General features: G+C 39.0%; 1 protein-coding gene across 7 annotated transcripts in view; it reads right to left on the bottom strand.

Annotated features, from left to right (window-relative positions):
- Positions 1-511: 511 nt before the first annotated feature.
- Positions 512-23,150, bottom strand: part of LOC139587666 (solute carrier organic anion transporter family member 1A2-like) — a 42,678-nt gene continuing 20,039 nt past the window's right edge. For 5 of the 7 annotated variants that reach the window (XM_071422058.1, XM_071422062.1, XM_071422059.1 and 2 more), the window contains 14 exons: positions 15,361-15,459; positions 14,091-14,232; positions 12,603-12,735; positions 11,585-11,691; positions 10,551-10,697; positions 10,147-10,245; positions 9,483-9,716; positions 6,926-7,090; positions 5,727-5,922; positions 4,753-4,918; positions 3,951-4,135; positions 3,332-3,396; positions 2,115-2,232; positions 512-1,248 (listed from right to left, as the gene is read on the bottom strand). In XM_071422058.1, the coding sequence (XP_071278159.1) occupies positions 1,089-1,248; positions 2,115-2,232; positions 3,332-3,396; positions 3,951-4,135; positions 4,753-4,918; positions 5,727-5,922; positions 6,926-7,090; positions 9,483-9,716; positions 10,147-10,245; positions 10,551-10,697; positions 11,585-11,691; positions 12,603-12,735; positions 14,091-14,232; positions 15,361-15,459 (2,016 nt within the window). In that variant the 3' untranslated portion in view covers positions 512-1,088. Of the gene's footprint in view, positions 1,249-2,114; positions 2,233-3,331; positions 3,397-3,950; positions 4,136-4,752; positions 4,919-5,726; positions 5,923-6,925; positions 7,091-9,482; positions 9,717-10,146; positions 10,246-10,550; positions 10,698-11,584; positions 11,692-12,602; positions 12,736-13,293; positions 13,746-14,090; positions 14,233-15,360; positions 15,460-16,106; positions 16,578-23,150 lie in introns of those variants that run through there. The other 2 variants (XM_071422063.1, XM_071422064.1) reach the window with 2 other exon arrangements.

Below are 23,150 nucleotides of genomic sequence, written 5' to 3'. Positions count from 1 at the left end.
CTACTGTGGCAAAATATCCTTCCCACTTCTTGGTGACTGCAGAAGGTCCCAGGTGTTTTAAATGGGAGCAGGTTTGTGCCATATAGAATAAATTAGTAGGAAATATTTGCAGGTCTGTGGTAGTTCCACAAACTCCCTCCATGCCTTATGCAGTAGGATAACCAGGACCTGTAATAAGATAAATAAAATAAAATAACCAGGACCTGTAATAAAAAGCCTCAAGAAGTTATTGCATGGGCACTTTAAGACAGACCTAAGGGTGCTCTGCACTGGGGCCAAACATGAGGCAGTGCCAAATTAGATGCTAAACATGGATGCATCAAACCACAGAGACAGCTTGTATGACTCATATCAGCACGGTTTTCTTTCATTTTTGTTACCTGAGACATTTAGGGTTTTATTTCCTTAGCTATTTCAGACATCCCAGGGCAGCAGGTAAATGGAGTAATCATTCCTGATGACTTTTCCTTGTCAATGATCTGTGCAAATCTTAAAACATCACCATAACACGGCACTTTTTAAAAATGTATTTTTTAAAATTTATTGTTATTACCACAACACCCAGACCATATCATAAACCAATATATTGACCACCTATACTATGCAGAATAACAAATAATCCCTGCCTGAAAGGACTAATAATATCATTAAATAAATTTATGGAAAACTGGGGCCCCAAAGAAGCCACAAATGCTGTCCACAGTCAGTGACACTCTGACAGAAACCATGTGAGAATTCCTAGATGAAATCTGGCATCCCTTGGAGTCAAACGCAAAATTCTCTCTATTTTCAGTGAAACAGGGCTGAACACATATGTTCCTGCTCCAGGGCCCTTTGCTCAGACAACTCAAACCCAGCATTTCATACATTTTCTTATTTCTAGTCCTTATTCTTTTGCACCAAACATATTTTTCCCATACCTTGTGTTTATAAACTGATACTTTTATAATGTAAGTAGAATACAACTATGTGTAATTCTATTCATCTCTGTCCAAGTGTTCCTTACTTAAAGTAAAAAATTTTTCACAAGGATATATCCAATATTTACACTGCAATGGTTTTTTCCCAACATGTCCTTCTGTGAAATGCTATTTCACTGCTTCTTGTCCTTTATCCTGCATTTCTATTGGTTCATTTAATAAGACTGGCTTTTCAGATTTCAGTTTCTTCTTTAAAATGAGGAGAACAAGCGTGCTTGGGATGTAGGACACTCCACGTAACACTGCTGGCAGGCCAAGATAGAGCCACCTGAAATAAATTATAAGTTTCATTAAATATATGCATTTGTAAAAAAAGGCCAAAACTATTCAGCAAACATTGCTTTGTGAAGGTTACAAAGCACTCTAAAGCTTGTGCCCCGATGCTTTTGGGTCTCACAGAAGATGAGAATGTGAGAATAGAGAATATGAAAAGGTAAAACGGCCTTTTACCTCTCCCAATTTCAGGCAAATGATTTAGCCAGTGAAGTCAGGCACCTGGTACTCCTATGGTTTTATCCATAGGGAGAAGAGAGAGTGCTGAAAGGGCTCAGACTGCCTTGTTAAAATTTCTAATTATTCATAAGAATATCCTTCCAAACCAACCTCAACACAGTATTACAAGGAATTAGTATGAGGCCATAAGTTCAACAAGATTTTTCTTTAAAAATTGCACATCAGTCCTTGAAGGACTACAAAAACATGAAGTGCAGTATTCTGGGCCAATTTCCAACTTAAGTAGCTGTATCTTCTCCATAAAATTCTTCTTTTTGAAATTCAAGTACTGTTTCAACCATTTCCTGTTCAAAGATATTGCCGTCACCCATTGAACCTTTTTCCCACATAAGCTAAGTGCTTTTCAGTATTTTTCTCATTATTCAGAGTTTTCCAAGCTTGTTCTCATGAGAGGTTATTAGTGAATATTCTGGCACCAGAACATTTCTGTTCAAAGGTTTTTCCAATGCCTGTGTAAAAGGTTGTACTTTGCAAATAAAGCCAATGCCAAAGAAAATTGTGTCATATCTCTAACACAGGAGCAGTTTGTCTGCTAGGGAGACTTAAAGTACATAAAATTACCTCTCTATGCATACAATAATAGAGTAAGAAGGAGAAATTAAAATAAAGTAGAAAACATACCTGTATGTGACAACATCATACATCCTACATGCTCCTTCTCCACCACAAGTCATGCTACCCCACTTCAAGCAAGTGGTGTCTATCAAAGCTCCAAAATAAATGGGAGATGGAATTCCAGCTAAAAAGAATATGAGCAAAATTTCTGTGATTTTCTTCTAGTTATCAGATCCACCACAGAGCCTAAGCTGTTTGTCACCCACTCCATCTGTCCTGTCCTCTTGAAGCTCATAGCCTCATTCTCTATCTTGTGCTCCCTCTTCTTCCTACCCTCAACCAAAGATTTTCTTCCCTGCTGCCTGTTAAAAAACATCCACATGCAGCAGCATGGACAGTGCTTCCTGTTCAGAGCTCAAGATTTTCTCTCATCTGTGAGGCAATGCTGCCTTCAATAAACATAAACTATAAGAGTGAAGGAATGCCAAATGGCTTTCCAGTGAGCAACAGATGTAGTCCTGTATCCTGCTTTGTGCAATATACAGTTAATACAGTTAATTTTCTTCTTAGCAGCTGGTACAGTGCTGGGGTTTGGATTTAACATCAGAATAATGTTGAGAACACACCAATGTTTTGGTTGCTGCTAAGGAGGGCTGACATCAAGGAGTTCTCTGTGTCTCATGCTCTGTTTGTGAGGAGCTGCAAGGGAAATCAGGGGGGAGCATGGCCCAAACGGGCCAAAGGGAAATTCTACAACCTGCAGTGTCATGTTTAGTACACAGAGCGGAGAGAAGTGGCAGGGAGGGACTGACTGCTGCTTGGGAGTGCGATGGGTATTGGTCAACAGATCACAAACTATTTTATTCTGTATCACTTTTCTTTCTTTTGTTTTATTCCTCTCTCTATTTTTCCTATTATTACTATTATATTTTACTTTCTTTCATTCTAAACTATTCTTTACTTAACCTGCATGCTGTACCTTTTTTCCAGCTCTCCCCCCTATTCCATGTGGGAGGAGAATAAGTGGATGCACGGTACTTAGATCCTGACTGGGGTTAAACCAAGATACCAGCCTATTATCCATTAAAAAAATTGCAAACTGCAAGCAGTTCTACTTTGCCATGCTCTGATAGCTGTAAAAAAAAAAAAAAAATCCTAAATGCTTCCTGATCAAAGGGACTCCACAGAAGCAATGACTCCTGTGTCACGCCCATAGCCCTGATGGGATCCTTCTCTAGGTCAGCCCTAACTGCTCTTCTGAAGTGTGTGAGATATTTTCTTACCAAATACTCTTGAAGCCAGCCCATGGATACCCACTCCAAATGACTTCTCTTCAGGCTTTAGAGACCTGTATATTAATTGCATTTTACACTTAATCATAGAGGTGACATTAATAAGAGATGTTTAAACTTTTTTTTAAAATCAAGTTCTTCATCACATTAGGCCCAAACCATTCTAATAATGAGCTCATTATGCTCATTAGATGATGTTTGCTGAAAAGTTCCTTATCCAGGACTGCCAAATCACCAAAGGAAAAGCTACTGTCAGGGTATGGTACCAGGGCCAACACAAAGTGCAGGGTAGTTGTGCCTAAATCAACATCATAAATTATGATTTGATTAAAATGATTTATAAACTCACAGGTATCACACACCACTCAATATCCCAGTGCCCTGACTCAGGGCTCCTGCATTCATTCAGGATAAAGCTGAAGCTTTATGTGGAGAAGCTACATCAGATTATAAAGGTGACATGACACTGAACCTTAAGAGAAATGATATCATATTTCTCTGCTCTTTCTCCTTCCATATGCAAACTAAACACCTTTTAATTTCCTGGAGAATTAAAACCTCACAATAAAAAGTCTGGTACATTTCATAAGACAAGGAAATTTTACTGTACCTTATTAAGACCATGTATCCAGGCATGGCTGCTAAGGAAAAAATGAAGCTGCAGACTAATGTCAGGATTAAAAAATAATGGAGCATCTTGTCACAGCTTTCATGTCCATCACAGTGGCCCAGAGTTGCAGAGATATTTTGAGATGAAAACCCTGAGGCTGCAACACAGGTGCAGTTTTCAAATACCTATCAAAAGAATATTTTGATCACACAGATTGTCCAAACTCACACTCTGAAGCAAACCCATATCACTGTCTCCTGCTCTCAAACCTGTTACTCATGAGCAGCACTGCACTGAGCCTCCCTCCCAGGCTGCCAGGCACAGGTCCAGCCATCCCCTGTCTTTGGGGATAAAATTCTATAATGCCTGGTTACCTGTTTAAATCTACAGGGTAGAAGAGATTATTAAGTCCATGCTATAGACTTTCATTTTGGCTAAAATGTTCTTGGGCGCTCAGGTTTCCACTTGGCAGCACTTTCAGAATAATTTCTCACTCCTTGTTAAGCATTTAATATTACTTTAGTTCTTAATAGAGAAGAATTCTCCTTCATTATATTTTTTAATTTAAACTTAAACCAATTTTCCTATGCAGTTTGAAATTTCTGGTGCTACTCAATGAATTTGTTCAAATCTTTTACCTTATATATTCAATGTACATGAATCTATAAGGTATAAGGTAAAAATATATTAATATATATTAAATGTACATGAATGATGTACATGATTCCCCACCCTATATTGGTATAAATATTTGCCACCTATTTTATTTCATAGTTACAGTACAATAAAATGTATGCTTTACCAAACTCCTTCCAGTTCCTCTTGAGGATTTACACCCAGCAAGACAAGGTGACACATAAGTGATTCCATTGCTCCCACAAACTGGGTCCCAGATTTTAAGTGGGCAATCACAATCCATGTTGCAGCCAGCCAGGAGAGTATTTTCTGCATATGAGACTTGCTCTATTCTGAAACACATTTAGGAGATTAATAAATATTTCAGTAATGAGGTACCCACAGTAACCCTGTGAAATGCTTAAGATTCTATTCTAGCTCAAGTGTTGAATCAGGATCCAATCCTACATGCTCCTGCCCTGAATCATGCCTTTTTATCTTTCTATAGGACCCTAAATTGTATTGTATTACATTAATATTGTAAATTAGGTATGAATACCCCACAGCTTTTTTCTCATCTATGGCCTGTATGTTCTTAGTTGTCCATGTCCATTTTACAGACACAAAGCACAACCTGGCCTAGTGGAAAGTGTCCCTGCCATGGGGCAGGGAGGTTGGAGATAGAGGCTCTTTAAGATCCCTTCCAACCCAAACCATTCTGTGATTCCCAATGATCAATGGCAGGTTTCAAATCAAGAAACTGCAGATAAAACTTCCTCTGATAACTTGATAGTAATCAAATTCTAGTAAACCACTGTAAGATCAAGAAGGGAATTTTTTCCTCTCTTATTCTGAAATTGCACTCACATAAGCCTGATTTGAGCAACAATTTTTATTTTCACCCGCAGTTAAATTATTTCACTAATTGTATTAGTGAAAGAATTAATATGGACATGCAATTGCATGAGTCTTGACATGGATATCTTTTTTAATACACTTTTGTTGTTTGAAACAGGCATGACAGACCTAATGTCTAATGCAAGCAAAAAGCCTTGAGAATTTAAAACAGGGAACTGCAGTGGAGCTCCTGGCTGATTCTTGACAAGAAAAATCATCCTGGTGTCTTAAGACTGAAGTCCTTCTGAGTCCCAAAGAACATACCCTTGATAGGAAACTGTTAGACCAGCAACTGGTGAGGTATCACAGACAGTCCAATAGGCAGCAAAGTAGAGAAGGTATTCCAGTAAAGATACCCAAAATGCTATGCTCGCAGCCTGATAGATATTTATCTTGAATTTCTTCATGAACAAGCCTCCAGAAAAATACCCAACGCATAGAACTGGCAAGTTGTAAACACCTAGTTAAACAAGTGAAACTTCCATGTTAAAATAAAGGAGACCATCAAAGCTACTCTACTACAGGGCAGCTAGAGAGGGAGCTATATAGCTGCTGTGAGGGAAGGTTGTGTTTGGGAAACTCAAAGAGTGCCTGGGCCTGAATAATTTAACTACAATCAGAAATGGGTCTCTGCTAATTTCCTTTCACAGCCAAAACCTCTGCCAAAGTCAACAGCAGGTGAGAACTGCTTGGGAAGTGAGCTACATGGTAGGGCTAAAATTACCAATAGGAAAATGGCAATCTAGAGTTGTACTCTAGGTCCAACTCAAAAACAAAAACAACAACAAAAAACCCAAACCAAAACAAACAAACAAAACCCCCCAAAAACCAAAAACAACCAAACAACAACAACAACAAAACCAACAACAACAAAAAAAACCCAACAACAACAACAAAAAACCACAACAAAACCACAAAAAAAAAACCCGAAAAAAAAAAGGAAGAAAAAAAAAGAAAAAAATTATATGGTTTCAATCCAGTCTCTCCAGCTGAGAAACTCAACAGAAATGTCTGTGCACATCTTAGTTAAGATACATCTTAATGCACTCTAAGCATGACAGAAAGGAGGAACAGGCTTTCAGTTTGGAGATGAGATTACTGAATGTGCTCTCACATCATTCTTTCGTGATTGATGCTTAAAAGAAGCAAATTTTGACTGAAAGACACGTTGGAAGTGGTTTTACACAAGCATCACATGGCTTAGTTTCATATCAGCTGAATTTTCTGAGCCAATTCAAAAGATGGGAATTAGAATAGAAAATTGTGCACAAAAAATTAGATATTTAGCAGAAAATGTATTGTCATTTAGATATGCTTTGTAATGTGATATCCCTCACCTGTAGAAGCATTTAACCTTAGTATGTATATATAAATACACATGAACATATGTATATATGTGAAAATATAGATAATTTGAATAGAGACATCACTAATTGATAGAACAAAGCAAAATGCAAACATACCAATCAAAAAGATGGCATCTGATGCAGATTTCCCAAACTGCTGTTCCAGATACTTGGGCATGAAGGATATCATGCCATCAAAGGCACTGAACTGTAGCACAGTTATGCATATAAATAACATATACACAGGGTTGTGGAACAGAGCCTTGAGGAATGGGATGAAATCTGCAAGGAAATAATGCCATGAGTTAGTGTGATGCTTTATGAAAACAGCATGTCTGTGGGGGAAAGAGGGGAACAAAAATGATCCTGAGCTGCATCGGGATAAACCTTGTGCTTTGCGAGACACCACAGGCCAAAGATTCCTCGCTTAGCCCAGGGTCTCCTCTACCCAAAGATACCCTCACACACGCACATGCACACCAGTGCAGCTGTTCCTTATTTAAAAATAATAAATCACAGTAGCAGCAGCAGCTACTGTCCCATATTCCCTCACTTTTCTCTCATCTCATGCCGCAGAGCACTCAGCAAAACCTCTGTCCTGCAGCTGGCATCCACAGGGGTGCAAAAAAAGAGCTGTGACAAGCTGCCCCAGAGAGCTGAACTCTGGTTTTGGGGTTTGCTGCTGAGGCAGAAGAGGCCTGAAGAGAGCTGTGAGCACAGTTATTCCCACCATCCTCCCAAAATCTGCATTAGCCAGTTTTCAGCCAAGTAAGCATCTGAGAAACTGATTTACACAGGTCTTTCCTCTGAGTAATGCCCATTAAGTCAGGATTTGAACCGTTAAAAAAGCCCCACAATTCCCCTTTGTCTAATGTTCTCTGTTAATCAATGTGCTGAGCTATTGTCAAGAAACTCTGCAGATAAATTTAAGCATCTACAAAACAATGGCTGGGCCTGACTGAAAGTGGGCACCACTTAGGATGGGTGTATATCTTCCAGAGCTAAGCAAGTACCTTACTAGAAGTAGATCTGTATGCAAATCTTTCAAAAATTAGTCAAGCTGCATTATTTACAGATGCAGTGACATTTTTAATCAAAGCTTCTTAAGGAAATTTTATTGTTCTTAATTTTATTTTAGGTTGTTTTTAAATATAAAAATGTCAGGTTTTGACTTGAAATCCCTTAAAAAGTTGTCTGAATATGTCCTGGTTGAACAGGGGTTGAACCAGGTGACTTCCACAAGTCCCTTGCAACCACAACTATCCTGTGGAATGAAAAACTTCTACATTCAGAATATTCAGGGACAGTGAACATTGCCACCAACACAGGCAGGGAATGACCATGAAAACATCAGCTCTGAAGGGACCCTGTGAAATAGAAGTTTCCTTGAGCCAGGTCTCATAAGCTCTTGGAGATCTATTTCACACCCAAGATAGCTCAGCTACCTTAGAAGGCATAAAATCAGCAGGATGGCTTCTGTGCCAGTGTTGGAAACAAAAAGGTTTTAATAAAAGGGAAAATAACAAACTCTTTAGAGAGAAAACTGATCTAGGTGCAAGAGGCCCTTCTGCCCTTGCTAAATTGCCTTAGCAAGACTTTTTAGCTTTTATCCAATTAGCTATCTTTAAGTTTGAAGTGAAGTCTTCTAAGTCCTATGACATGCCTTTTTTACTTAATTGAGAAGATAAACTTCTAGACTTATTTCTTTTTTAAGGAGACAAAAGATAGTTTTGTCACTTTGTCAACAAAGAGCACATTCCTATAACCCTGGAGCACTAAGGAGCCACACCTGAGCTGGGAGAACAGTATTTTATTCATTAATTCATTTTAGGCTAGGTGACAGCAGAAAGAGATGCTCTGTTTGTCAAGATGAAGCTGCAATATCAGCCAGGACCTAAGAATTCACTCTGGGTGTGGTGAATCTGCAGGACCCAGCTGGAAATAGCACAGAGAGGGAGCTGCCACTTGGAATTTACTTGCTGAAAATTTCTGAGGTCCTGTCAGAGGGCCCTGAGCAGGACAGGCTGCCTTTGATCATAGATCATAGACTTTGACATAGTTTATTCACTTACATTTCCAATCAGGAAATGTAGGAAGGATTTTTCCTTTAAATAAGGAAGGAAAAAAATATGCTCCTACAAGAACATAGATTTGAAAGACCCCAGGTGTGAAAGTTGCCAGGTGAATTATTGTGAGTGGAATACATCTTTGTTGAGCAGTAATTAAATGTTTATGAGACACTTAAGCACCTGTCAATTCCCTTTTAGGGATTTCAGCTGGACTCAAGAAATGCACAAGATTTTTGTTGGGCTTCTGCTTTTCTGCCCAGTGAATGTGGGGTACAAAGAGTCAATATCTGCACCTCATGCCCAGCTCACTGAGCTGTAATATTCCTACCCAGATTTCAGAGCTTCAGCCCTCTCTTGGGAAGAAGAGATCTACATACACCAGAATTGCAGGAGGGGAAAAGGAAGGATCCAGATCCCAGATCTAGGAAATCAGCTTTCTTCCTCTGCAAGGAGCCATTCTAAAATCCTGCACAAATCCCTTGAACTACAGAGACATCAAAACAGAGCAGGCACTGCATATCTTGGACCCACCTTTAATTACTAAGTACACAGAGTTCACACCTTAGGACTAAAGTTAGAAGGGAATAAAATGCAATACAACTTGCCTTTAGCAATTTCATACATGGTCTGTTTGGTTTCATTCTTATCATTTTCTTGCAATGGTGTTGCAGTTTTTTCACTTGTCTCCTCAGGTTCATTGGTTTCACCTTCCTTCACAAGGGACTTGGGCAAGAACCAGAATGGAATTGCCACCAGGAGATTGAGCAGTGCACAGATCAAAATGCCCAGCCACCAGGCTCCAACCCAGCGGGCATCAGTGGCTGCTATAGTTATCTCATCTGGAATAAAGCACAAAAACAGACCTCTTGATCACTTCAGAAACATTCTTTGCTGTCATTTTGGGCTTTCCCAGTCACCTCTGACATAAAAGCATTTTAATGATTCTTAAAATGAGGCTCATGAGGGAGCATATGCTCCAGTTTTCTTTTCTAATGTTGCTAATTTTCTTGCAAATTTCAGTGGCTTGTATTAAGTTAATTCTAGTCCTTTCCTCTGTTAAGCCAGATGACACAATTTTTCATCAAATAATTTGTAAGCAGATTGATTTGTGTATCTATGAACTGAATATTATACACAGATCTTCCATTCTAAAATAAACACCAATGAACTCAGGTGGGATTAACCCATATTAGCAAGAAAACATCTTTTAGCTCTGAAAAATTCACCAACTAAAGACTTAAACATAAGGTTTATATGTTCACCCATTACCTGCACCTACTGATCCAATGTCAACAAACAGCTCAGCACAGAATGAAGCCAACAGCAAACCAAGGAAGGGGCCAATTACAGTCGCTGTATGTAGACATGCTAGAGTGGGAAAAAGAGAAAACATTCTAAATTAGAACCCAGTCACAATTATTTTCTTGGAATTGTTACATATGGCTAGGACAGCTCTACTGGAAAAGCATTTGCACCTAAAAATGGCCTGAAAAATTCCAAGAAGTTTCTCTCTCGTTAAATTACAAGTTCTAAAATACTATTGTTTTGATAAGGCAATAATTAATTTTCTGCATTCCTTTATTGGGCTGAAGGGCATCACAATAATCCTTTATTTTGCTTTTGTTTGTCTGTGTGTTTGGAGAAGGGGAATTACCACAACAGGGTGGATTTACCCAGGTAGAAAGGTGAATTCTCTGTTTTGGCAAAATCCTCCAAATAGGAAATTCCCAAAGGCATGATGGGAGTTTCACCCATTCCTCTCACAATGTTTCCAACCATCACAAAAATCCACAGCAGGGACCCAGGCTCCTGTTCACATTCTGTGGATAAAACAAAAAAAATAAGAATGAATGTTTTAGTCCCAACTATTAATGAAAATCTAGAGACAAAGAATTCACCAATAGCTTAGGCTTTGGTGGGTAAGCCTGTCCTATAAAAAGAAAAGATGAATAACTGGTCACAATACTTTTTTACTTCCTTTTTCTCCTTGAACTGGGATTTCTTCATCCCATAGTCGGCTTCAGATTCCTCTGCTCTCTTCCCCTTTTTCATGCTGAGATTTCTCAGTGCAAATTCATTAACCGATAAAAACCAGCTTTGTTACAGCAGCTGCTGCCTTTCTGGGTGTCTGACCATCGATGAAACCCAGATCTCCTGGTTTAATTATAAATTGCTGCCACCAAACACAGGTGAAGCAATCCACATGCATATGGGGTCACATTCAGTCCAGTTTTCCCTTCACACAGGAAATGGACTCAGATATATGAATATCACAGCCTTGCTTGTCCATAAACCAATAAAGAAACAATCATCTTACCCAAGTATATCCAAAGACATGAGGATTTTTGGGTTCTATGTACATATTGAGTGGCTGTACATCATTTAATTGAAAATTATTTAATAAAGAAACAATAATCTTACCCAAGCATATTCACAAGCATGAGGATCTTTGGGATCTATGTGCCTGTACATCACTTAGATGAAAATTATTTAATAAACAATCACCTTACCCAAATATAGTCACAGACATGAGGATTTTTGGGTTCTATGTGCATATTGAGTGGCTGTACATCATTTAATTGAAAATTATTTAATAAACAATCACCATTATTTAATAAACAAGTGATTGCTAATAAAAACAAAAATCCATTTATTTAGACACTATAGACATAGAAAAAACCATTAACAGACATAGGAAAAGTCCTACCTGTTGATGGTTCCTCTGTAGGCAAAGAGGACAAGTTGTGATTAACAAGGCACAGAGGCATCACTGAAACATTTTCCCTTTGTGAAATGCTGCTTTCAATGTGATACCTGTTGGGAAGAAAGGAAAGAAAGCAAGTACAGGTCAAGAAGATATTCATGAGAACCATCTCATTTGTCTGTGCTGGAGTCATGGAGCTACCTATAAGAGTAGGGAGCCAGAGCCATTCCACACTGGACACAAGATTGAAGGATCAAGAAACACCTTGCAGATAAAAGCCTACACAAGCTTACATTTTTTTATTTTTTTTAAAGCCAAGCAAAAAATCATTTCAAAGGAGTTGAACGATCATTATGGTCAATACTAAATTTGCTTTTAGCTATTCTTTTAGTCAGAACAGGTAGAGAGCATCTCTGCACTGTGGACATAAGAAATCAATTTGGCAGTGAAAATAGCTTGAGAAACATCTATTTCTTATCCTATGGTAGGTGTCTTTCTCTGAATAAATTCCTAGAAGTGTGGAGAAGACAGAGTCCCAATTTTCACTCTGCATTGTTCAGGTTAAAAAAGATTTACATAACAGGGTCATTTTGTTGTGTCAGGTTGTGATGATTGATAATACCCAATTTCATTCTTGCCAACACAGTGACCAGGTATGATCTGTCATCCAGGTTCCAGACCAAGAGATCTTGAAAAATCACAATTTCTATTGCCCATCCAAGCAGATAAGAGCTAGTAGTGTAAAGGGACAGCATCACAGCTGTTACCTGGGAGAGCCCATGCAAGGGGGAGCAAAAGGATGAAGGCAAAGGCAGGTGCCCAGCAGAAAGGTGACTCTCCTCAGGAGGTGGTGACTGACTTTTAGAGCCACTCAGGAGCAAACCCTAAGAATCTGCAATGATCAGACTGAATCCATGCTTAGCAATGTCTCTCCTCACAAGCAGCACCCTCAGTGGAAGGATGAAAGGGTTAATGCCAGCAAGGACCACAGAAGCTGCTGTGAGTTAAGCACAACACTCACCTCCCAAACAGAAAATGAGGAAGTGATATCAAAAGACATCCAAAGGACAGAACTGTGCAGCCCAAAGCAATTATTCTGGGTCTGTGAAGCTTTGCTCCAAAATAACTCACAAATGCTATCAGCAGCAAGTTACCTGCAAAGAGAACCTGGGTCACCATCTGCAAACCAAGGCATCCCATAATAGTTACAAACCTGAGCATGTCTTGTGAGCTTCTGTTTCTTTTTTTGTCTTTAAAAAGTGTCACTAGACAGGGAACTGCCTACATGGTGCAGTAATTCCCTGCTATGATCTTTTTTTGGAAGAGTTACATCACATGAAAAGAACATGAGAATAAAAGGCAGGATGGAAAAGAGATGACAGTGAGAGAGATTTTTGAGTGCACCTTTATAGAGGAGAAATTTCCCACTACTTGGCATAGAGATCAGGCCCAGGGACTGCAGAATAATATAGGAATATTATTAGGAATATTCCCCTAGGATACTTTGTTTGGTGATGTGTAGGAAAATACAGAAGTCTATATCATAATGTTTTTGTAGTGAAAATAATAAACACAAGAGGACCATCATACAAAAAAAAGGAATAATAATATAATATTAATTTTATTAATTGCTTAATAATAAAAAAACACAGGTTTTTATACCTAGTACCATTTAAAAACAAAAATGCACTAAAAATCTTCATTTTTCTCACCTCCACTTTCACTCAGAAGCAGTTGATTTTCTCCATTTATTGCTATGCAACTAAGAAAAGAATCAAGCTTCATGTTATGAATCAGGCCCTATAAAAATAGCAATTTAATAATTTTACACCTACTAATTTTATGATCTTTTTGTCAGAAGAACAAAATCATGTCTCTGAGTGACGAGCGTCATGCTCTGAAAGAAAATAATGCCTTTTTTATGTATCATTTCTAAACAGGCTGTGCTGAATCAGTGGCTTCAATGACACAAAGATAAACATTTAAGTTTATCACTGGACAATAAAATTTACTGACAGGCAAGGTAAGGAGCACTAAAAGTAGAACTGGAAATTTTCTTTGCAAGGACAGTTGTACAGGTAAAAAAACTTAAAATATTATTGAGTTTAGATAAGGATTCACAGCCCACTCCAACCAAGTTTAATTAAAGGAACTACAAAATTCTAAATATGACCTTAAATTCAAACAAAGTTTACATAGTTGGTTTGTTTTGTGTATTGAATATTTCTGAGGAAAACATCTCATAAACTAGTTCTGTTTTGTCAGTTGCTCTGTCATATCTTATGATAGCGCAGACATTAGCTGAACCAGTTTTTAAACCTAAATTTGCCTATTCTAGTGGTCCTACTCATTTCCAAGACATGACATGGTTACATATCAGCTCAAAACAATGACAGAGTTGGCCACTATTGTCACACAGAGTAATTGAGAGCAGATGAGGATCACTAAGACATGCTCAGACCACATATTACATTTTCAAAGAATCAGGAATATCAAAATGAGAGATTACCAATTTCAAAGCTTCCATTAATGATGCCCACTAAAGAAGCTGGGATATTAAATTGTTTCTCTATCTGTGTGTACATGCTGTTCATGTAAGCACCAGACATGGTTTTCCCAAGGAAGGCAAGTGACAGTGCCAGCAGAAATACCTAGGAAGGGAAGGGAAGGGAAGAATGCATAAACCATTCAAAATTACATATTTATGAATATTTCTTGGTTATTTCCTCCAGTGAAGGTGTGCTTCCAGTTAAAAAAGTGAGCAGTTCTGTTCCACTGATGTATGTGTAAATCCCATCATCTATTCCTTTCTAGAGTTATGGCTTTGCCAAACAAACAAACAAAAAAAAAAACCAAACCCAAAACAAAACACACACAAAAAAAAACAAACCCAAAAAAAAAAAAAAAAAACCCAAACCAAACAAACTTTGTTCTTCATCTTCTCTAATTGACCAAGACTGCCTTCAGAAACCCCAGGTCCCATTTAGCCAGCCAAGGCAGCAGTGCCTGCTGCAAGGTTGCCACCTGCAGGACCTTCCCACCCCCTGTTCACCCAAATGACAAATTGCTTGCAGAACTGAGATCCTTTCCTTTGGCAGAATGACTCCATCCAGGATCTGCTCTCCCATCTCAGCAGAGATCACAAGGCCAGAACAAGTAATTTCAACCAAAAGGAGTAAATAATATGTCCTTTTTACAAGAAAATTAGTAGCAACTGACAGCTAAAAGGTTAAAATTAATGAGTGCAGCAGTATTCAAATCCTTTTTCACTTCAAGCTTCTTTATAATCAGCATTTATGAAATGAAATCAATATTATTTTTAAACACATCTGCTGCAAAAGCTAAAAAGCAAAAGAAATACATTTGGGTTTTTAATTACTATTTTTTAAAAATTTATTTTACAAGATCTTCTAGCATTTCTTGACAACTTGAATACCATTCAAGATCAACAGGCAGTTTTTCTGCCACATCCCAGTCAATAAAGCTCATTTCACAACTTTAAGAAAGAAGGGTAAATGTGTTAGACTGGAGGGTTATACAAAGTCAGTGGTGAAGCTTCAAAGCAGTAATCAATCAATACCTCCAACATATCACAGAGTGGAAAGTTCAGGGAGAGCAAAAACCAGCACAGCTGTTTACAAACTTTTATAAGGGCATTAAGAGTAAAAAAGAACAGCTAATCTATTAATTTAATCTCGGCTGTAACTCCTACCAAAATACTGTAAATGCAAGTAATTACAATTGTGTTTTCCTACAAAATTGCTACGATTTTGCTGTACCTTCAGCTTGGAAATGCAGCAGAATTTGTCCTCTGCACGTGGCTTCTCGGGCTCCTTCATGTTGCCTTTTTTAATTGACACTGGTGTCTGTTTCTGAGTCTGTCAGCCATCCCATTACAGTGTTGAAAAAAGATGAGAGACAAGAACAAAAGGTTTTGTCCTATGTTTGCAAAAATATGATATTCCTTCTAAGAGATTTGATATTTCAGCATTTTCCTTCAATAATTGCAAACTGTATTGCAACAAAGCCTAGCAGCTGATGGATTTTATTCTAAATTAAGTAACTTGGTTAGAGACATTAATCTCTTGGCATTACAATTAGATGAAAACAAAATCAAACCAAAACCACCAGACCAACTCAAGCTCTAAATGGACACAAAACAGACTCCATTCTCCTTCCCCTCCCAAGATTGTCAAAAATATTCCTCTTTATTTATCTGCCTACTTTTGCTTATCTCCATTTCAACTTGATGATTAGAGTGTCTCACAATGCTAAGCTGCCTGCTCTCTTAACATTTTACATGTATTCCAAAAGTGTGTTCAAAGAAGGAGCAAATTATTCCAGGGATTGGATATACTGACCTGTAAAGGCCCCGAGACATCTGAGGGTTTGCACAATGAATCAAAATTTTATTCTATTCATTCCACGGGCTCCTACAGAGACTCCATTAAATAAAGTTATGCAATACAGTTCCCTGGGGCCTGATGGAGGAAGGTGAAAAAACCAGGGCAAGGCAGAGCCCTACCTGATAGGCAGGATGGACACAGGTGAATTTCCTCTTTTTGGTCTGGGGTACACTTCTCAAGGGATCCTGCAGCACCTGCTCTGCTCTGTGCTTTCCCCCTCATGGGTCCAGTGATGGGGAGAAGCTTGACCAGCCCACCAACAGGACTCAGCTGCCTTTCAAATTCTTCACCTCAGCACCCTCCTGGCCAATCTCTCCAAACATTCATTTCTACAACAATGTTAATCCTCTCAAATGTGTTTCCTAACTAACTTGATTCCTAGCAAGTCCACAGGCATTAACTCCTTCTGTAGCTGCCTTGTCACTTGCAGCTTTTAAAAGCACAATGCATTATTACAGCATTCCTGGAAATACCTTACAATTAGCTGTAGGTGCTCAGCACTCAGACAATTATCTGTGATAGATACAGAGATTTTATCTCTGCTTTGCTCACAGATACTTCTACAAATTGTCTTCAATCACAGGACTAAACTGTGCTAGTACAGTTTTTTTTGGTTGGTTTTTTTTTGGTTGTTTTTTTTTTTTTTTTTTTTTTCAATTTGAAATAAAATTTATATCCTAGGGAATCATTTATACTTTATCTAAATACTGCTTTTCTCTGAAGCCCACCAGCAATACCAAAAGCAATACCAAAACATGACAGCAATACCCTATATTTGTCCTCCTCTAGGAGCTAGCAAAGGGATTCTTTCCCTTTCTGTACAAGTTTCACTGTATTTCCCTGCATTTCACTGTCACACACAGGGAACATCATCTGGCTAATTGCAGGTTTTCTCTCCTGGTGCTACAAGACACCAGACAGCACCGTTACCCAACTTGGGGAATCAGACACATCACACTGCTTCTCATGCAATTACAGCAGACAAAACAGCATTATTTGCCTTTAATTATTCATACCTTCCCTCAGAGCATAAATTATGATCCAGAAGAAAAAGCATTTCAACCATTTTTTTACTGGGAAGATTATTAAGATTATTAATTGAATAACCAAGTAGACAGAATCATTATTTCCAGCTCTGTTTCTGAAATTGCTTTCCCCAACTTTATAATATTTTGTGGTCACACTTCATCAAATGTTACTGATGCCAACACAGACTAACAGCCTGAATTATCAGAAAGACACAGGTGCATAACTCACTCAGCTCAGGTGCACTCACACCACACTTTAAGTCCAGGTTAGAATTTAAATTACCATTTCTGTGCCTATGAACACACATTTCTTGGTCCCATGAACCAAGTGTGCTCACACTCCCTTCTCCATCTACTGCTCTCCACTGCACATTCCTCTAGCATACCTTGTTTACATTCTTTGGCTCTTCAGACTCACCTGCAAACCCTTAAGCTCATTAAACAGGCAAAAATATAGCTCTATTAAAATACATTTATATTAAAATGGGTATGCAAAAGATTGCCCTCAGGTTCTTAGTGACCTACAAGCACCTGAATCCACTCATGTGAGCACCTGCACCTGAATCCCACTCATAAGCCTGCAATGCTCACTGAAATTTCAGGGAACAGGGCAGGAAAATTCCTCCCTCCACTTCTGCATTGAGCTGGTGACACATTTATGACAGTCTAGGAAGTTGGCAATGCTCCAGAACTGCCTCTTCCAGTCTTCTCCACTGTCTGAGTGAATCTGCAGGGGCAGCCAGAAGGACAGACAGGTGATCAGAAGACACCCACCCTGCACATGCACAATGATTTCTCACTGTGGGGGCAGCTCAAAGCAGCTGGAGGACGCAGAGCACCCAGGGTGACCTGGGCTGAACAAGGCTGGCTTAAAACCAAAGCTGAGCCTTCCAGCGAGGACCAAAAGAGGCTGGTTTGGTGCAGCTGCCAGCAGCAGGCAGGCAAGCACTGAGACATCACTTAGGACCCACTTGTCCCACACAAACCATCACATTAAATCACATTTCACTGACGCCTCAGGTTTTATTTTTTCAAATTCTGTGCTACTATAGTGTGTAGTTCTGAGCTTCACATGAGGGGATGGTGAGCTCTCTGCACAGAGCAGGGAAACAAAACAATTCCTGCTCCAGCTGGGCACCAAGGACAAATGACCCAAATCTCAGGCCCAAGAGCACAAACAACGTGGGCTGGAGAGAGAAAAACAAGCAGGATGGGACTGCAGGGGCTAAAGCTGGGACGGGACAATGAACTGCAAGATGCAAATGGAGCAGAACTGATCCCAGGGAGAGACCCCGGGAGCGCTCGTGCATTTTGGGACCATTTTGGTTCATCTTGGGGGCAGCCCTGGCTGGGCTCTTGTGCTGCCCAAGGTGGATCCATGGAGGAGATCCTTTGAATAAATCCCTGCTTTATTCTGGAACTCTGCCCAGCCTTTGTTCTAGGGCAGCCTTCTCAAGGCATCATCAATCTAGCTAACTAATAAAAAGGAAGAAAGCACCCAAATATCTGGATTTAAAGTTGATGATGCAATGTTTTGCAAGTTGCCTTGCCTAAGTCCCAGGAGGATTTGCTACTTTCAAAGTACAATTAATCTTCCATTTAGCTAAGCTTAGTCATAGAGATAAACTGCCACATCTTTATTTTGTTTACAGGGCTAAAAATCACAAAACATAACGATTCAGAAAGCAATTATGGTGGCAAGATTTTTAACTAACTTATTTTTCTGGTTGCAAAAAGCTTTTTGAAATCTTGTTTTACCAGGTACAGTTCAAACTGTTACTCAAATGCAATTACATGAATGTTAGACTGAGACAACGGAAAATCTCCTTATGGCAAAACAATGAGGTACTTACAGTTCTGAAAAGGTTTCTGCAAGAAATTACTGATATGGCACACTTGGACTTTGAGTTTAAATCTACATTGTTGAAAATTAACCAAGTATGGGGCAACTTGTTTTTTTGCCAAATTTCAGTTGTGCATTTTGGAGTGCTCAGATGTGACAGACATGGTCTGAATTCTCAGAAGGAAAATTAAGCCCATCTCTTTCTCTTCCCTGCAAAAAAAAATAGGCCAAAGGGCTACATCTGTGTCAGATCTCTGAGTGTGAGGTGCTGACACTCCTGAGAGATATCCAGAGAGCACCCACAAGCAAGAGAGGAACTTTGGGAGTGCACCTAAGTGTGTAAATTTACAGGCTGGGTGGACTTTAGGAAAGGGTGGCACAGGGTCAGAAGGGAAGAGGGGAATGAGATTAGCTTACTGATTACTGGACATTGCAAAATTTGACCAAGCACAAATAGTTCTGGTTAACAGAAGAAGAGATCATTTGACTTCAATTAAGTCCATCAGACATCTCATCTAACAATCAGCAGATACACCTTCAAATCCTCAGTGAAAAATGCAGAGTACAATCCATTATTGGTCCTAGTCTCAATGTTATATGTCATGATGATTTACCTACCAAAAGGACATTTCTGCTCTCACTTTAAACACAACACCTTATTTTAAAACCACTAAGGTCCAATAGTTCTTTCCCAGCACTGCAGCTGTAAGCAGCCACTTCTAATCCATGAAAAGCTGGGAATGTGAGCTGCATCTGCACAGAGCCACAGCACCAGGGGCTGCATCCCACAGGACATGGCATGGCAAACCAGGTGAGGATGTCATGACACAGAGGAGGTTCACCATCACTTCCCCCATCAGTTCAGATCCAGGGCAATGTTTAAAACCATTTTATTTCTCAGAAGTGTTTGCTGGGAGCTGCTTCTCTGGCAGTCCGTGCACCTCCCAGTCAAATGGAGGTTAACAGGGAGAGCTTCTTACAAAGACAACACAGAATTTGCTTCTCAGGGTTGTGTCCCGATCTGGGTCCACACTCCAAGACTTCACTGCAAACTTCAGCCTTTCAACAGATCAGCAGAACTGATCCATAGGAACCTCACAACAAAGATTCTTTCACTCCTTTTACCTGCTCATAGGGGTCCCAGCATCTGCATAAATGAAAAAAAAAACCCTGCTCAAGATATTTTGGGAGCCTACTTCCTCAAAAGAAATAGAAGAAGGGTGCAAAATAAGGAAAGATATAATAATTTAACTGATTCTCCATTAATCAAAAATGAATTTATATAGGCAGTGTTTATGCCAAACTAATCAAGAGGAGCCACAAGGTCTTATTGTAGTGACTAGAGAAGAGACTCAGAGATAAGACCTTGATCTACTCAAACCAGGTAGAAAAGCATCCATCTGCATTTAGTAAAAAAAGGAGGGTGATGTTTTCCCTTCTATATGCAGAAACACAGACAGGCACACTTTCTGCCCAGTTTGAGCCTGAATTCAGATTTACTTTGACCATCCAGTAAGATTTTCTTCCCCTTCACCTCAGTGGAACTCATGTCAGCTACAGGCTATGTAAAAATTCAGATCTGTCTTCTGTCCTCAGCTCTGACATCCACTCTACTCATCCCTTTCAAGTCATGATTGCCTCATTTTTTTACCATGTAACACAATAAAAAATAAAAATAATAAAAAACAAAATAAAAATAAAAACAATAAGCAGACTTTTCTAAAAAGCATTCAGACCCATTCCTTGGAGACAATACTGCATAGGTTCAAAGCATTATTGCTGTCTGGCTTCATTACTAGTTATTTATTTAAACCAGTGACACTACCATAACAATTTCTGCCTTGAGAAAGCAGCTTAGCCCATTGATTTGCACTTGTATGGATTTGGAGGCTTTGCTTTTGTTTTGGCAAATCATATTCATGTCTTCTAGCCTTGCAGCAAAATTTATGAGGACATAAAATTCCTCATTCTTCATAAAGTTTGCTGCAAGTCTGGAAGATCTTCTGTTGTACAAACCTCTGGTTTAAAATGTTAGGAAACATAAATGTTTCAATTGTCAAAACAGCTTTTCAGAACGTTGAAAACCTAATTATATACTTTTGGGCAGTGCTTCCTTGCTGAAGTATAAAGGGATTTGTTGTGTGATCAGCTTAGAGGCAAATTGTCTCAGGAACATACTCTGAGAAAAGCTGAAGGAACAAACTGCAGGTTGACTGGCAGCTCAAAGCTTCAAAGTCTCCCTGGAGCCTTTTCCTCTGGAAAAAATGACATTACCTGTGATTCATCCATCAGTGGTTTATGTAACCTGATAGCATTTCACTTCACTTGACTATCCATCACTCCAGGAGGATTTGGTGTGTGACAACGTGCTTTGTGTGCAGAGATGACACCAGGCTGAGGTTAAAGGTGACACTCCTGGCCTTTCTGAGCACTCTGGACTCAGCTCAGTCCTAAAGGGTGTGAAACATCCAAGGGGAAGATCCAGGATCTTTTGGCCTAGAAAAGCCTGTGAGCATGGCTTTTCTACAAACATCTCATTTTTAAACATGGGACATTTTCCTAGGATCCCCTGAAATAGATACTCTTTCTCAGAAAAGTTAAAGTTGCATGAAGTATACATCCTCTTTTGGCAACAAAAATTAAAGTGCTTCAAATAACAGTGTAGCTTTAAGAGTTTCTGATAAAAAATACCTCACCTCTATGGTGATAATTTCTACAGCTCTTTCAACAGTGGCTTTTTTAACTTCTACAAATTGTTATGAGTATGATAAAAGGCAGCAGGATAATGTATGACTTAAAGCAGTGGGCTGTAGTGATCCACAGCACCATGAAGATTATGCCTGCTTATGACAACATGCTAAAAATGGTTTAAGAATGTGTTAACCCCTCATTTACATGAAGTATGAAATGTACTGCTGACATGAAATTATATATGACATTGTCAACATTGCTCATTTTTAAACACAATATCCTAAGCATGAACACAATTCCAATAAGCATGTGGGGATGTGGGAGCTTGCTAAAATGAAAAGAGCCATTTGCAGCCCATGGGAACTCTAAAAAATGAAAGTTAGTTAAAACTAACAAAAACTAGTTAGAAAAACTCCCAAAAACTTTCACTTTTGTTAGTGAAAACTAACAAAATCAAGCCTACAGTCACTAGAATCATGGTCACTAGCCAGAGTGGAAATGTGTAGGAATCCTGCAAATCAAGAAAAACAATAATAATAAAAAAGACTACCTGTGCAGACAGTAGTTTATGTAACAGAAAGTACTCTGAAATCAAAAGCAGAATTCAAGATACCCACTCTAAATGAACAGTGTCTTTAAGTGGATTTTAAAGACACTTCTCCTGAGGTCTGTGCCTCTCTGCTGCTCTGCACAAGGCTCTTTTCTCAATCAAATGCTTTCCTAAGGTGACTTTTCAGCTTTTTCCCATTGAAATGTTATCATTCATTGGTACAATGTGTCAATATGAAATTATTTCAGTATGTTAATGACTGAAAGTTTCCAGAGCCTCATTTTCCCCCCCCGCCACAATAATGCCATGCTTTCAATTTTCCACCGAGTGTTTGGCTCAATAACCATCTATTGCAAAAAACCACCACCTTTTGGCCTAGCCACGTCACTTGTAGCTCCTAAATTATTTGTGAGAGCTCACATTTAAGTACTGACTTATTCACACCATTCCTGAATTCTATTATCAAGGATGAGCTCAGCCAAAAGTGGATTTGCTGCTAAATGGAAGGAAACAGCAATATTTGGTGTAAAAGAAATTCCCCAAAACAGACCAAAAATCCACTACATGTTTTCAGATGCATATGCTAAACTTCTAATGAATTTTTAGTGACTTCTTACAGACAGTTCCAGGTACCTCTTCATGTTCCTTGTGCTTATCAAAGGCTTTTCTCGTCTCCAAGCAGAAAGAAAAGGTCAGGTCTTGAACTCACACACACAATGATTCAGGCATGCTGTAAATCCAGCCCTACTGCACTTCACCTTGAAGCAGGGCTATGTTATTTTGCAGCTAGGTGTGCTGACGTGCCATAAATAAATTAATTAATGTTTCATGGTATTGGCAACGTAAATTCTCCTACGTCAGCTCACAGACTGCACCTACCCTTGGTGAAAAATTATTATGAACATGACTGATCCTCAGTTCAGCACAAGCCTCCTTTTTAAGCAGCAGGGAAAATGCCACTATTAATAGCAGAGCTGTCAAGACTCAAGCATCATCTAAAAGACTCAGAGTGTTTCAAGACAAAGCCAGATTGTCATTCTCTTGTGGCAGT

This window comes from Agelaius tricolor, unplaced genomic scaffold, assembly GCF_023055355.1.
Source record: "Agelaius tricolor isolate 1412-34295 unplaced genomic scaffold, bAgeTri1.0.p SCAF_3, whole genome shotgun sequence".
NCBI classification, from domain to species: Eukaryota; Metazoa; Chordata; class Aves; order Passeriformes; family Icteridae; genus Agelaius; species Agelaius tricolor.
The sequence above is the reverse complement of the archived record's forward strand: the minus strand, read 5'-3'. Positions and strand labels throughout refer to the sequence as shown.